The sequence below is a fragment of the Astatotilapia calliptera genome, chromosome 14 (assembly GCF_900246225.1).
Source record: "Astatotilapia calliptera chromosome 14, fAstCal1.2, whole genome shotgun sequence".
Lineage (NCBI taxonomy): Eukaryota > Metazoa > Chordata > Actinopteri > Cichliformes > Cichlidae > Astatotilapia > Astatotilapia calliptera.
In genome coordinates, this window is record NC_039315.1 from 5707017 (window position 1) to 5723183 (window position 16167).

A 16167-nucleotide genomic window follows, 5' to 3' on the forward strand; every position below is an offset into this window, starting at 1 on the left:
CAAAAATATCCATTACAAATGTATACTGCTGTTTTAACAACAGGAAAACAAGATAGACAAGAGTAACGATTGAAAATTACAAGAGGAAAAAATCTTACACACAGCCTTAAGAAGCAGACCTAATAAACACGCAAATCCAGAAGAAGTGCGATTGAAGACAAACGAGACAGACTGTTTTATAATGGCTAAAAAAGACCTTTTATGTCGTCATGCTTTTAACTGGATGTGTATTCTGTAATACAATTAAGAGTGTCACAGTGGATAGAGTATTTTGGGAAACCCCTGAACAGAAGTTGTGTGAAAGTTTGCTGTAGCAAGAAATCTCAGTTACATAAGTGCTTAAGAAGATGGCATCCATCTCTTACTGACACTGCACAGCCATCCTGTCTGACCAGTCTGCCATGGGGCATTTCATACCTGTCACCACATAGCCCGCATGGCAGTAGCTCAAGGTGTCTGTGTGTCTCTGAGCACAAGAGTGCAACTTGGACTGCTTTCCCATCATTCACATTGAAGAGCTAAATGATTCTCTGTGTTATTCTGCTAAAGATCCCACACAGCTGTGGTAAACACTGAAGTCTCTGAAAGAAGTGAGGTAAAAGATTCACAGTCAACAGAGAGAACAGATAGTATATGAATCATATCACCACATCAGATGTTGTAAGGTCTTACAAAGGTCTTTCCAACTGATGACAATATTGAGAACTGGCATGAAGTTTGCTCTGGGATTTGGTTTGGATAACAGCTTTTACTCTCAAAGCTGAGGTCATTCGTTTTTATGCTAAATGTTTTATAATAAATCATTGATGCTGACTGGGTGTTGTTGATTGTGTGATCTAAAACTTAATTAGAGGAAATTAATTTTAGCTGTCACAAGTCTTGGGGTTATTTTTGTACACTTTTCTAGCACTGGGTTGGACCTCATTTGCTTTCTGAATTGCCTTAATTCTTTATTGCGCAGATTCAACGAGGTACTGGAAGCATTCCTTAGAGGGTTTTGGCCCATATTTACATGATAACATCACACAGTTGCTGCAGCTTTGTTGGCTGCACATCCATGATGCAAATCTCCTGTTCCATCACATCCCAAACCTGCACTGTTGGATTGGGACGTGGGTATAGATCAGGGGTGGGCAACTCCAGGCCCCGAGGGCCGATGTCCTGCAGGTTTTAGATGTGTCCTTGATTCAACACAGCTGATTTAAATGGCTAAATGACCTCCTCAACATGTCTAGAAGTCTAGAAGAGGCCTGGTAATGAACTAATCACTTGATTTAGGTGTGTTGACCCATGGTGAGATCTAAAACCTGCAGGACACCAGCCCTCAAGGCCTGAAGTTGCCCACCCCTGGTATAGATGGATGGACATGGTGAAGGTTCTTACTTGAAGCAACAATTGTCAAGTAGGATGTGGTGTTTAAATTATGCTCAGTTCTTCTAAGGGGCATAACATGTCACAAGAAATAATCCCCACGCACTTTTACATCAGCAGCCTGACCCACTGATACAAGGCAGGATGGAACCATGCTTTCATGTTATATAAGCAGAATTCTGACCCTTCCACCTGCATGTTCCAGCAGAAATCAAGACTGGTGAGAACAGGCAATGTTTTTATAACTTTCCAATTGCAGAAAATTGTACCCTCATTTTCCTGCTCTTAGTCTACAGGACTAGCTCTAAGTGTAGTCTTCTGCAGCCCATCTGCTTCAAGGTTCAAGACATTGTGCATTCAGATTTGCTCTTATGCATACCTTGGTTGTGACAAGTGGTTATTTGAGTTACTGTTGCCTTTCCCAGAGAACTGTAGTATGTTGGATACCTTCTTTTTTTTTTTTTTGGACCAGTCTTTGTAAACTCAGGGGATGGTTTTGTAGGAATATCCCAGCAAATTATCACTTTTTGAAATACTTTTTGAAATCAGGCCATCTGCCACCAGCAACCATGCTATGTTCAAAGGCACTTAAATAACGTTTCTTCTCCATTCTGATCCTCAATTTGAACTTCAACATATGAGATTTTACTTATGTCTCCATGCCTAAATGCAATGGATTGCTGCTAATCACATTAAAACTTGAGCAAGCACCTGAACAAGTGTGCCTAATAAAGTGGCCGAGGGTTGGGGGGTTTTTTTGGGGAGGGGGGGTTGTTAAGTTCCTTTTTGTATCTTCAATATGCATCAAAAATGTGCCATATAATACATATTTAAACTACTCATTAACTTTTTGCTACTACTTGCTTCTTCTCAGGCTAGTGTCACCTGTCTCCATAGTTACAACGAAAGTGTATACGTGCGTGTCTTACGCAGGCGGCTTTGTGAATTGATGTTCTGTGTTTGGGACGCATTTCTGCCCTTTTTGTGCATTTTGCCACAAGTAAGGTAAAAGGTGAGTTTATAGAAGTATTATTTCTGTGTCGACACGTTTCCGAGGCGTCGTTTTAAAGGGACACTGCGTTAAAAATGACTCGCACTGAGTTAGTGGACTGTGCCGATTGGAAATAATACCTGTTGGGTTACCAAGGTGGTGACGACGCATCGGGAGAGGAAACAGCAAATAGCAATGAAAGCGAGAAGGCGAGAGTCCTCTTTAGTGTGACATTAGTAAATTCAAGACCAAGGAGCCTGACAGGTAATACCAGAGATGGCTATTCTTTGTAGCTTTGCGGACGTTTGATGGACTCACTACTGACATAAAGACAGATTCTGGACCTGTGTGCCTCTCAGACGTTGAAAACGGTTACGTCTCCGTGAGTTAATTTTCAAACATACATATCTTGCCCTGTGACTTTTATTTGGGCCCACCTTTAAAAAAATATCCCCAGTAATGAAAGATTGCAGTGAAAACTGATGAAGTATGGCACCGATAGCGATTTTAAATAAAATGGGGAACATTTATTTTTTGACAGGTGACAGTTTTCAGCTGCCATAATGGAGAAATACGAAAAGCTGTCCAAAATTGGTGAGGGTTCCTACGGTGTGGTGTTCAAATGCAGGCACAGAGATACTGGCCAAATAGTCGCCATCAAGAAGTTTGTGGAGTCTGAAGATGATCCAGTTATTAAGAAGATTGCATTGCGAGAAATACGTATGCTGAAGGTGAGAAGACATTAGTTCTGGTATCAAGTTTTCCACATGTCACACCACACGTGTACACTTGCACACACACACACATGTGCATGCTACATGAATTGATGAAAGAAACTTGTCAGGCTGTGAAGCACTGACACTGAAGTGTCTGTGATGTGTGCTCATCTTTTAGCAACTCAAACACGTGAATTTGGTCAACCTGCTCGAGGTGTTCAGGAGGAAAAGGCGGCTCCACTTGGTGTTTGAGTTCTGTGAACAGACAGTCCTAAATGAGCTTGACAAACATCCCCGAGGGTAAGTCAAAGCAGCACAGGAACAGCATGTGACAAATTAACTTTTTAAAATATCTGTTCACTCTTTGCCAGTTTGGGATTAGTGGTTATGTTTGTTGTGGTAGAGCTGCTGAAGGGTAACATACTTGGAAATTCAAATAATCATTCCCTTCAACCTCCAGATGTGTTGATAAAGTAACATTATAACTAAGGAATTTAGGTTTAAGGAGTCATCTATTTGGCAAATAGTTTGCCAAAGAAGTATTTGGTATTTCTAACAGGAGAATGACAGAAGAAAGGAACAGGGTGAATTAGAAAGAGGGAGCAAGACTGTAGCTAAGAAATTCTGGTGACAGAAAATGCTGGCAGTAGAATGAGGGCGTAATAGGCAGTCTTAACATGAAGGATCAAAAAGTAGGAAAAAATAGCTCTTGTCTTTTCTCTGCACTTTGAGCAATGTATGGTCGCAAGCCAAGATTTCAGTTTAGCTTTTGTCACGTGAACTCACGTAAACCACAATGGCTATCTGTTGTCTTACCATTTTTCTTTTTCCCACGAGTGTGCAGCAGAAACTCTAGCTGGTCTTGAAAACAAAGGCGCTGCTGCTTTTAAAGACAGGCCTAGGATTACCCGGGTGACCGCAGGGCCGAGTAAAACACCACTTCTTTTATTGAAATGACTGGAATGACAGATGAGGACATTGTAATTTGTAAATAGTTTGTCTGTTTTTCCTTCCTTTGTCTCTTGTGGTCTCTAGGGTACCTGAGGCTCAGCTGAAAAGTATAGTATGGCAGACTCTGCAGGCTGTCAGCTTCTGCCACAAACACAATGTCAGTATATTTTATTATATGTTGCACTTCATCTAAATGATTTGCATATATTTATCTGATGCAGGTGAGCACATGCCTTATTTTTGTTAAATTACTCATTGCTGTAATACTTCCTTTCCTCTGTACTGGTATTTGACTTAGTGGCAAATGACTTACTGTGGAGGATGGTTGACGCATTCCTTTTTATATTAATCAAACCAAGTCTTTATTGATTTGATTTATATAAAAATGCTGTTTTGTTGTTTTTGGGGGGTTTTTTTTGTGTTTTTTGTTTTTTACTCAGCAAAATCTCACGTATATAGTTATTTTATAAGTTAAATTATCTGATATCCGTAACATATTCATTTTTTAAATATATTTTTTCAGTGATTGTTATTTCCCAAACATTTATCTGTTTTTAAATGTTATATATTGCTCTTTATGATACACAGTTCTGCTTAATTCTGTAGCTAAATCTAACTACCGACTATATAAGCACCTTTTTGTGCATCATTGTAGCAAATATACTATTTCATAGTCATTTTTAATGTTCTCAAAGCTTTTATTGCAATGTTTGTTACACGTCATAATAGGTTCCCTTCTGAAATGTCAGTCTGTAAAACTAGTTGGTGCCTGTAGGGGGAGCAGTTCGCCTTATTGCTCCCTCCTATACACGCACACATACGCACACATATATATATAGAGAGAGAGATAGATAGATAGATAGACAAGCATAGGCAGTCTATCTGGTAAATAAAAAATAAAATAAACTCTTAGCCATACAGTATTAAGTTAAAAGTGTGACGGTTTCTAATCTCTTGCTCTTGTTCTTCCCCATTCATTTTTAATTTGCCAGCCTTAACATAAGCTTGTGGCTCTGACACAAAGAGACTGTATATCATGTTGCCTAAATCCCTGATAATGACTGTTTGTCTCACAGTGCATTCACCGTGATGTAAAGCCAGAGAACATCCTCCTCACTAAAACCGGAGTCATCAAGCTTTGTGACTTTGGCTTCGCCCGTATTCTGAGTAGGTCATTCAAGGAAGAGTGTTAATTTGTCTGTAATGACTTATTCAACACAGATCCTATATGTCAGCCCTGCTCATGGCCACCTCACTTTTAGAGTTCCAGTGAATGCATTGTACAGTGAAATGACACTGTACAGTCTCTCTTTACCCCTGCTGCATAACGTTTCAGTGTCATGTTTCCATACATTAACATGTAATCTTTCACCATGTCTTGTAATCCCTCCCTCAATTATGTATGTGTTATTTAGTGTGCATTATTCAGTATATTAATGTTTATGTGTATAAGTTGTCACCATGTGTATTTGTGTTGGTATACTAGCGGGACCAGAGGATGACTATACAGACTATGTAGCAACCCGCTGGTACCGGGCTCCTGAGCTGCTGGTCGGGGATACTCAGTACGGGCCTCCTGTTGACGTGTGGGCTTTGGGCTGTGTCTTTGCCGAGCTCCTCAATGGGAACCCACTTTGGCCCGGGAAGTCTGACGTTGACCAGCTCTACCTCATCAGGAAAACTCTGGGTAGACTGAAGAGCTGTTTAAAACACTAATGACATCAGTAACATCAGCATAAATTTACATCTACAATCAGGAGAACTGTCTTCTGTCAGACAGTCTGGTAGCTTTTTTTTTTTTAACTAGAGAACTAGTTGCTCAAAATAGGAGCTGTTTCCTCTTATTTAGTTGCTTGAAATTTTTTCACAATATTGTTAGCTCATTGCACCCATTGCATGCAAATTGCTATTTTGTGTGAACTGAGCCAAACTGGTTTAGGTCCGAACACACCCTCAGACAACAAGAAACTTTTCACAGACAGGCTGGGTTAATAATCAAATTTCTGACCGTAGGTGACCTGATCCCCCATCACCAGCAGGTCTTCCGCTCCAATGTTTTCTTCAGTGGAGTTAGCATTCCTGAACCTGATACAATGGTATGAAAACTATTAAAACCAAATCTGTGTTCGTAATGAAGTCATAATGAATGGGGTTATATACTTTTTTTTTTTTTTTTTTTTTGCTATAGGAACCTTTGGAAAAGCGCTTCCATGGAGTGTCTCCCCATGCCCTTCAGGTTATGAAGGTATATTTAGTGTAATACAGACTGGCTGATACAGCATCATGATTAATGCTACTGGACAATTTGTCAAAGACAATTTTTAACCAAATCAGTCCTTCAGGCCCAGCCAGTATAAGCGAGTCAGTTTTTGTCCACATATTTTGAAAAGCCTTTGCTTCATGCTAAGTCTCTGTGTTAACAGTCATCCCTGGTGATGGATCCTTCTTTGCGCCTGTCCTGTGAAGAGCTGCTAGAGCTGCCTTACTTCCAGGAGGAAGGAGGACTCAACTATGGCCGTGAGGGGGAGCGCCTAGGAAGACGACATGACAGAGGCTCCCGCCGCAGACAGGCTGGGGTCAGTGTGACACACAGGGGTTTAATCGTGCAAGAAAATGATCCAAAGCCCAAAGAGATTGTCCACACTGCTACAGCTACAAATGTCCTTAAACCGGTGAATGCAACTCTACACAGGCTGACAAGACATTATCCTAATACATTGTTTCCTTCTCTCTTTCACTCTCTAGGCTCAGTACCTCCCTCAGTTACCAAACAGTAACATCTCACCTGCACCAGAAGTCAAGAAACAAGTGAAGCAAAAATATCACCTGCCCAACATATAATAAATAAATTCATCTAGTGTTTAGTGGCTGAAATGTGTAAACGATGGAGTAAAGTTCTGCTTTGCGCAGTCATTTAAATAAGCTGATTTGAAGGAACATACGTTAATGTTGTGGTAAGTAAAATACGATTTTAATTCTGTGATTACTTATAGATATAAACGATATTCTTCATACAAAAAACAATAGTTTATATATTATGAGCTGAGATTAGGGCAAAGAATGCACAATCTGTTCGTATCATAGCTAAAGATACATCTACAAGATTGAAACAAATGTCTTGTAGTCACCACTGTGCCATTGCGAATTGGCTACAAGACTATACCGGTTTTCTGATACATCCAGTAATTACTAATCATACATTAAAATAGTTGAGCATTTTACCATATATAAGAGAAACAAATGCATCTATCTTCAGATTCTGTAAACATTGTTGATGTTGTTAATGTAAACCAAAAAAAGAGCGTTTAGTACTGGATATTAGCCTGTATACTTGATGTTTAACTTCCTCACACAGTCTTAAGGTTTAATAAAAACCCACCACGAAAGCCAATACTTTAAATAATTTGATGGGTTCTTAATGTACTCCAGCCACTGTCTCAATGGCGATACCTAAGGTCAGATGCAGGCATCCACTGTTACTCAGCCATCCACTGGAGTACGCATCGGCACACCAGCATCCTGACACATGGCTTGATTCATCACCTGACTTATCAAATTACAGATTTAACTCCTTGTTATATAGTTCAGTGATCTGTGCTGTAGACAGACAGGGTTTACCATACACTATAAACAGCCCTACTTTTTTTTCCTGGTCAAAGCAACTTTTCACATAATGATTAATAAAATTTCCCATTCATCAATGAAATTACTTCATATGGATCTCTTCTCGTGGTTTATTGTATGATTTCTTTAAAAACAAGAGATTTCATGGAAAGATAGGTGGGAAAAGAAAATATACCACACAGAACAACATTGGATATGCTGTAAAGAAGATGATAGAATTTATATAGACAGAAAAACACACTGAAGCACGGGGCATGAAAATTGATTGTAACAGCTAGTGATATCAGTCTTAAAAGTTTAGAAGATTGAAAACCCAGACTATAGTTTAAATCAGCATTACTACCCGGGTGTTGCAATAATTGTGTATCTGCGAGGCACGTTGGCAAAGCCACTGTACTCAGGGCTGAGGTCTATGCTGTCAGGCCCGCCAGGGCAAGAGAAAGTGAAATGTTGCAGCAGTGACACCAGGAAGAGGAAAATCTCCATGCGAGCAAGAGACTCTCCAATGCAAGATCTCTTTCCTGGAAGAAGAGCATAAATAAGTCAATGAGAGAAACAATATACATCTAACTGTGATGGAAAAAAAGATTTTTATGATTCTTCTGTTCACAGAAAAAAATCTTAGAAATAGTTACTCAGAATATTCCAGGAAAGGGCATAATACCACAAAAATGTGTTAATAAAGTAGATCCAATGAGGAGCACATTTTCTAAAGGCGTGGAGGATAGAAGGAAATGTGCATCATTACCTGCAGAGAAGGGCAGAAATGCAGGGTTTTTCTTAAAGTTCCCATTGTTGTCCAGAAAGTGCTGGGGGTTAAAAGACCGTGGAGTTGCCTACCGTTTTTCATCTTTTAGCACAGAGTGCAACAAGGGAATAATTAGTGTATCCTGTTGAGAAAAGATGTTCAATCAGATGGGACATTTCTTATCTGGGAACATTCTGCATAAACAGCACTAAAATAGATTACATCAAAATACCTTGGGAATTGTGTAACCCCTGAAAGAAATGTCATGTAGTGCATAGTGAGGGATGCTCAAGGGGATAATATCTAGAAAACGTTGAATTTCATGGAGGACTGCATCTGTATATGGAAGGGACTTCTTGTCTTCCATACAAGGGCAACGCTGTTCAACTAGAGTGTCAATTTCCTGCTGAATGGTCTCTTTGGAATGAGAAGAAAATTGCAACATAATTAGTGGAGAAAGCTCTAAAGTCAGTAGCAAATCAGCAAAAAATAAGATTAAATAAAGACTTTCAAATATTTTAGTGCTGCTTTACAAAGAATTTTGGAGTGAACAATTAACACAAATTACCAATTATAATGTCATTCAGTCTGAAGTTTTATTTATTTTTAAGAGAAGAAAATCATCAGAGCAAGTGTGTAGAATTTCATTTGCTTTCTGTTTCTACCTTGTATTTGGGGGTATTTGATCAGAACATTTGATGCATATCTGATAGTTGAGCTGGTGGTTTCAGTTCCTGCCACATAAAGATTCAACACTGTTGACACCAAGTTGTCATAGTGGAACTGGCTTGTAGGAATGTGCTTTTCCAGAAAGTAAAAACAATTTTATCAGTTTAACAATACAACCTCAAGATTAAAATTAAAGACTTTAAAATGCACTTGCAGGGGAATACCAATGCAAAGGAATTGTCTTATAATAGGGGGCATGCACATTTGTAAAAGAGCAATTATCAGCAGTAAATAAAAGAAGCCTAAGTGAGGTAATTCACAAAGATTTAGTCTGGTTATTAAATTTAGTTCTGTCACACCTTATTGAGTCTTAGGAGGAAGCAGTCAATGTAATCTCTGGGTGAACTTGCGTCCAGTGTGTCCTGACGTTCTTGGATTTTATTCATAATAAATGCTCTCATCTCCTCAAGTTTGGCAAACACATTGTGATGTGAACCTGGCAACCACTCCATCAACCGTGGGAAGATATTATAGAGCTGTGATGAGAGAAACAAAAAAAGACTCGATTGCTGTGTTGCAATGTTGCTGAACTCTAGCTATTATTTGGGCACATTTGGTTTTTAATTGAATCACTCACCCGCCATGCCAGTTTCATGTTATTGTTACTTTAGCTTTTACCTGGCCCTGAGAACTGCTGCCAAATTTCAAGGTGTCTGAGATGATCTGCAGAAGGTATAGGAAGTGTTTATCATCATAACTGAAGCGCTGGCCAAACACCAAACAGCAGATAACATTGGACACGGTGCAGCTCAGGAAGAAGGTTGGATCAAAGGGTTTAGCTAAAAAAAAGAAAAGAAAGAAAGACATTCATCAGTGTCACCCATGAAACAACAAACCGACACTAGTCAGGAGTCAACAATTTTCATTATAGTCCTTTTTTATTATTATCAAGAATTATATGAATACTTAAACAGTTGCAACAATGGCACTCAATCAAAAATATATGTTTATTTGTGTTAAATGCTTTTTTTAAGTTTAAGGTACATTTTTAAATGTTAACTAATTTTGTATTTTATTTGAAGCAGTAGGGCATGCAAAGATTAAAATTGTAGTATCAGTATTCTAACAGAGACATTACAAAAAGTCCCTGTGTAAGAAAACGCCTGCAGATGATAGGAAATTGTCTTTTGTTACTCAGTAATCCAGCAGAAAACTAAAGAGCATCATGACAACTGACACGTACAACAGCCCTGAGAAACTGTGAACTTTAAAATTTACTGATATTTACTGGGAATTGGGCTTACCAGCAGTCAAAATCGCATCAAAATATATGACACTGTTTTACCTGAGAGCTTTTAGGATGATGTAAAAATAGGCAACATTTACTTATATGTGTGCAAAAACAGATCCAAAAATTATGGTGTTTCTGGAGCAACTTTTGATTTATTTATAACTTGATAATCACATGATTTGTGACTGCAAATCACTTAGTGTTGGTCAAAAAACAAACAGCAAGTCACAATGGACATGGTGCAAAAGCTCAAATGTACAACATCATTTAGTTTAGTTTATTTTGAATGTGTGAATATTAGTTTATAACTCTGTATATGACAAACTGAACACACAAGACAAGCACAGTCACCTTTCCATATTCTATACCAACCATTCATCTTTTTAATGCAGCCCACCAGATGACTGCTCTCCTCCTGGATCCACTCTTCCATTCCTTTACATCCCATCCCAAAGTCTCTCAAAGTTGTCAGGGTAAACCTTTGTAGCTGTTGCCAACACTCTCCATTGCTAACACCCAAACCTTTTGAAAGGTAGAAGTAACGCATAGTTTCATAAACATGACCTTCACAAAAAAGACACATTGTAACATTAAATCCTCTATATTACCGTAGCCTTTGGAAGCTTTGAAAAGTAACGGGATAGGTCCTCGGCCAGAGAAGTCATCTGCTTGGTCCACCAGCGCCTCCTTCACAGCATCGTACCCCAACAAAATCACTGTGCGTTGGGGGCCTAGATACATCGTCATCACCGAGCCATATTTATCACTGAGCTGAAGGGTTAAATGGAAAAATGAGTGAGCTTATACAGACATACCAATCCCTGGGATCTTTAACACCAAAGCATAATCCTATGCCACAAGCAATGAAATATTTTGACAATCAGTTGAGGCTGATGTCTGTAAATAAATAAATAATGGTTTACTGGTATACTATAATGCTGTCTTACACAATAAAAATAACAATCAGCTTAGTGGTTTTTCCATAAGAATGCACAAAAACATGCACATACACACTGCAATCAAAACAGTCAGAACATTGTGTTAAACATTATGTGGGGGTTTATGTGTTAAGAAGTAATTCAGTCACCTTTAGCATAGTTTTGAATGGGGCCCTTTTGTCCATTTGCAGCACATTTCCGATGACAGGCAGGGCAGAGGGTCCGGGAGGTAAGGCAAGTTGCCTATGACTCTTGATGCTGAAAAGTTACAGTAACGTCAAGACAGCCCCTATTAAAATCAACGTGCCAGAAAACTCCATGATTTTCCAGGACAGAAACTCTTGCTGTTCCCTGGAGTTGAAATGGCTGAGAGATCAAAAGAGAACTAATTGAAATGCAGCCATTTACGCTGCTTGTCAGGCGCTGGTCAACCTTTTGCCTGGATTTCACGCTGTGCTGCAGAATGCTGTTGAGCAATATGCTCAGCCTTGTAGTCATACTTGAATCTGTCGGTTACATGTTTAATTTCAGATTGGTGTGAGAACAGTAAGTCCTGAAGGAAAACCCCTTTTTTATGCTTATGTTACTAAACACCCACATGAGAGCGAAGGAAATCAGCTCTGCAGAAAATGCCACTGTACTGCAAGGAATAACCTTTGTCTTAGAGACAGTGGCAGCAACATTTGCATTATTCCATAGTAAATACGAAGCACCTTTTTGTTTAGCCTCCAATCTGTCATATCATCTGGGTTTATTTGAAAAGGTTAAACAAACAGAAAAAAGAACAAGTTACATTAATAAATACAGACGTAATCAAATGATCAAATAATGAGTTTCAGTACAAGTATTAAATACTTTGTGGTTTGTGTTTAAAAAATAATTTTGTTTTTAGACTGGTAAAAATACGAGTTAGTATTTTCATTGAATAATTAAGAAATGTGAAAAAATGTAAACAACAAAAATGGGCCCAGTTGACATATGAAAAGTCAGCCCTTTACCGTATAATTGAGCTAACAACAAACACCTCTTTGTTAGACATAGTACTTCCAGTCATATTAAATTGAGTGGAGCATCAGCAAAGAGGCAGCAAGAAAATATAATTTTGTGGTATTAAATATTTATATACATGAGCTGTCTTATTTAAATTACAATTTCCTCTCACAAGGAAATGCACAAGAGCAAGAACATTCACAGGAACACATTCAGCAGACAAAAACAATAGAAAAAGAAACAAGATTCCATTAAAAATTGTGGGCGATCGTGGCTCAAGAGTTGGCAGTTTGTCTTGTAATCGGAAGGTTGCCGGTTCGAGCCCCGGCTCGGACAGTCTCAGTCGTTGTGTTCTTGGGCAAGACACTTCACCCGTTGCCTACTGGTGGTGGTCAGAGGGCCCGGTGGCGCCAGTGTCCGGCAGCCTGGCCTCTGTCAGTGCGCCCCAGGGCGGCTGTGGCTACAATGTAGCTTGCCATCACCAGTGTGTGAATGGGTGGATGACTGAACGTGTAAAGTGCTTTGGGGTTCTTAGGGACTATGTGAAGCGCTATACAAATACAGGCCATTTACAAAAACACATAATAAAGGAATCTAGACTGACTGCGGTTTGTAGTTTGTACCTGAAGCCAGTTCTATCAGGTTTAGTTTGTACATCAAAGGTTAAGTATTACAGTTGTAGTAAATAAATGGAAGAACAGGGTCAAGTAGTTTAAATCCTTCTTTCTTCTTTATACAAGTGATGTCATTGATATCTGTCAATATTTTTTTCCTGTTTTTTTAATTTTTGAATCAGTTACTGAATGTTCAATCAAGGTCTGCTATGAAGCTATGGTTATCAGTATTTTTAAGCCAAGAGTGAGCAAGAATAATATGGGTTCAGGTTAACAATATTTCTACTGGGTTTAATAGTATGTTCAAACATACAACCATACAAACAAGTAGCATTACTCCAAGAATTAACCTTTGGAACAAATATCTTCTATGGAAGTGGTAGAGGACGTTGTGTTTATACATAAGCAGTGTCACTGCAGTGTTGCACAATTATGGATTTATTTAGATAACATAGAAGTTACATATTTAATTCTTTGATGACCGTAACAGAAAAGTTAAAAGTTATTCAGCTATGCCAAAGTTGTTTCTTCCTTAGAACTGTCTTGTTTTGTAGGCTAGAACTGGTGGATTCTCTTCCAGCCAAGATCCGGCTTTGCAGACAGCAAGCTGTCATAATGTCCTGAGAGGACAAATTGGTAACACTGCTTTGACACTCAAAATAGAGCCAAAATTCAAAATACTCACTTTATCTTTTTCCTCAAGTTTTGTGGTGTTGTGTTTTGAATTTTTATTTTTGTTCGGCCTTTGTGATTTTGGTTCCTCTCCCTGTCTGTCTCCCATTGTCAGGTTTCTGCCATGTTATGTTAAATGAGAGTTTTGTAATTGTTAAGTGTGTCTTTTGTTGTTCCCTATCTTACTTTGTCTGATGGTCCAAAATTATTATTTTTTTAAAGTCACGTGGTTAGCCAGGGGACTGAAAGAGTCTAATTTGAGCAGTTTGCAGTTCATCTAGTTGAAGGGTTATATTTATCTAATATCTAATGTTAAGTATCAACTGGATCATGAAATGCACCTTTAAATGGAAGAATAGATGACAGGTATTGTAGAAGCTTTGTGAATTAAGCTTCTACAATACTCACTTTTTTTGATTAAAGTCTTGTTATTAAGCAAATAATAAGTAATTATTGATATAACACAGTTACATATTACAAGTTAACTGCAGACTGCAGACATGGTGCTTCAGCAGCATGATGACAATGACAATGAAAAATGTCTTCATGGCGAAGACCAGAAATGAAGGTTTGACCATTTTGGGGATCGGCCCGAGTTTCGCCGTAATCGACAACAAAGTAAAGCTAGTTTTCGGCTACGAGCCCGACACGGAACCCGACGTATTATCCAGAGGTCCCTTTACTACAGTTCGGAGCCGTGGACCTGTTTTATATACACGTGGAATAGTTTTCTATATGAGATGCCTAATGTCCACCTTATATTAACCTCCTAAGACCCAAACTCTTTCATGGCATGCATTTTTAATTTCTCTTTCCTATTTGGGCAGATTGGGACCTGATGAATGTAAAAACAAAGAATTTCCAGATTTTATTTTATTTTTTTTTTTTTACATGATTTTTGTTTCTGAGAAAAATGAGATCCACATATGAGGACCCCAAAGCGCTTTACACAACCAGTCATCCACCCATTCACACACACATTCGCACACTGGTGATGGCAAGCTACATTGTAGCCACAGCCACCCTGGGGCGCACTGACAGTATTCAGAATACGTTACTCTCATTGAGTAACGTAACGGAATATGTTACAAAATACATTTTGGGGCATGTATTCTGTAATCTGTAGTGGAATATATTTTAAAAGTAACCTTCCCAACACTACAAGTTGGTAATATTTTTTGTGTATTCCTACCCTGTATTTTGGGGTGTTTAATCAGCACAGTGAGAGCTCAGGGTGTAGCTGGTGGTCTCTGTTCCAGCAACAAACAGATTCAATACAGTAGAAACCAAGTTGTCGTAGTTGAACTCACTTGAGGGATTGTCCTTTTCCTAAGGAGACAAATTAGGAATATTTTTGTCTCAAAAGAAATTACAAAAAAAAACAACTAAATGCCTTTTCAGCAGCAGGCAACAGACCCACTTGAAATATAGTTTGAATAAATAATACATATTTGAATGCATCATCTCTACTGAAAAAGTCCTAAGTGTCCTTAACAAAGCAACTGATCCTTCAGTTCTTTCCAACCTGATTAATTCTGATGAGGAAGCAGTCAGTGTAGCCTCTGTGGGAGCTGGGGTCCAGGGTCTCTTTGTGCTCTTGGATTTCTCTCTTGATAAAATCTCTGGCCTCCTTTACATGTCCAAAAATAGTTTGGTGGTAGCCAGGAAGATGGTCCATGATCCAGGGAAAGATGTTGTACATCTTCCGGGGAAAAACAAAACAGCTTTATTTGTTTAAAGACGTGTGGAAACATGCAATAAATTTTATTGTGTATCAATTTTTTGGACAACACACTTCAGGTTTGTTGGTTTGGAGGTAATAATGCAGAACTATTCAATCAGTATGTTTGTCTTTTTTTTTTATTATGCCCACTGACCTGACCAAGAGGACTACTGTTAAACCTTGTGACCTTAGGCATGATGGTCAGAAGGTGCAGGAACTGCTTGTCTTCAAAACTGAAGCGTTCCCCAAAAAACAGGCAGCAGATCACATTAGAAATGGTGCTGCTTAACACAAATTGGGGGTCAAATGGTTTACCTGGAGAAAAAAGGAAAACGACAGTTGGAAATAGTTAGCAAAGTTACGAATTACAAATACAACTATGTGAAATCTTTATTTAAATAAATCATCTCATTTAGCTTATAGTTTCTCTTTGAAGAAAGATTTGACAATGAGAAACAGTCTCAACCATCAACACAAGACAGCATTATGATTAACAAAAGAAAAATATCCACCTTAATCAATTGAAGTCAACTAAAGCTAATTATCATATGATGATAACATGAAGTTCAATAATGAAGTCATCTGTCTGGATTTCTGGGCTTTTCGACTGCAACTCTTTTCTTTTTCTCACTTCCGCTTTCCTGTTTTTAAATCGAATTCTTTCATCATCACAATGATTCAATAATTTGATTTGTTTTTCTATAAATTTCTAATAAAAAAGTCTCTATTCAATGTGCTTTAAATCACAGTGTGTTTCTGTCATTTTACCTTTCGAATTCCCCCTCAGCCATGTCCACTTTATCATTGTTGCTCATCCAAGACTCCAGCTGTGTTATTATTCCACCAGCATCGAGGCCCATAGGTATTGT

At 38.5% G+C, this 16167-nt stretch overlaps 3 protein-coding genes across 6 annotated transcripts; 1 reads left to right on the forward strand and 2 right to left on the reverse strand.

Moving 5' to 3' along the window:
• The first annotated feature begins 2253 nt into the window (after positions 1-2253).
• Positions 2254-6911, forward strand: LOC113036675 (cyclin-dependent kinase-like 1). Of its 4 annotated transcripts, XM_026193100.1 has the most exons (11): positions 2254-2383; positions 2656-2744; positions 2904-3093; positions 3257-3378; positions 4114-4186; positions 5106-5196; positions 5516-5716; positions 6043-6125; positions 6218-6274; positions 6453-6605; positions 6775-6911. In XM_026193100.1, the coding sequence occupies exons 3-11, from the start codon at positions 2926-2928 to the stop codon at positions 6868-6870; spliced, it is 1044 nt and encodes a 347-aa protein (XP_026048885.1). In that variant the 5' UTR covers positions 2254-2383; positions 2656-2744; positions 2904-2925; the 3' UTR covers positions 6871-6911. The 4 variants fall into 4 exon arrangements, with proteins under 4 accessions (XP_026048885.1, XP_026048884.1, XP_026048886.1 ...); XM_026193099.1 differs by having other exon boundaries at positions 2254-2744; XM_026193101.1 differs by having other exon boundaries at positions 2254-2733.
• An 815-nt stretch (positions 6912-7726) lies between these two features.
• Positions 7727-11746, reverse strand: LOC113036673 (cytochrome P450 2F2-like). The gene is given in 9 exon segments (XM_026193098.1): positions 7727-8174; positions 8402-8543; positions 8634-8818; positions 9067-9202; positions 9430-9606; positions 9749-9909; positions 10734-10883; positions 10970-11132; positions 11449-11746. Coding segments are annotated over 9 exon segments (1467 nt in total). The 5' UTR covers positions 11620-11746; the 3' UTR covers positions 7727-7992.
• Positions 11747-14773: 3027 nt separating this feature from the next.
• On the reverse strand, positions 14774-15553 carry LOC113036676 (cytochrome P450 2C31-like). Its single transcript, XM_026193104.1, has 3 exons — positions 15453-15553; positions 15101-15277; positions 14774-14904 (listed from the first exon to the last, which is right to left on the reverse strand). The coding sequence occupies exons 1-3, from the start codon at positions 15492-15494 to the stop codon at positions 14785-14787; spliced, it is 339 nt and encodes a 112-aa protein (XP_026048889.1). The 5' UTR covers positions 15495-15553; the 3' UTR covers positions 14774-14784.
• Between the last annotated feature and the right edge of the window lie 614 nt (positions 15554-16167).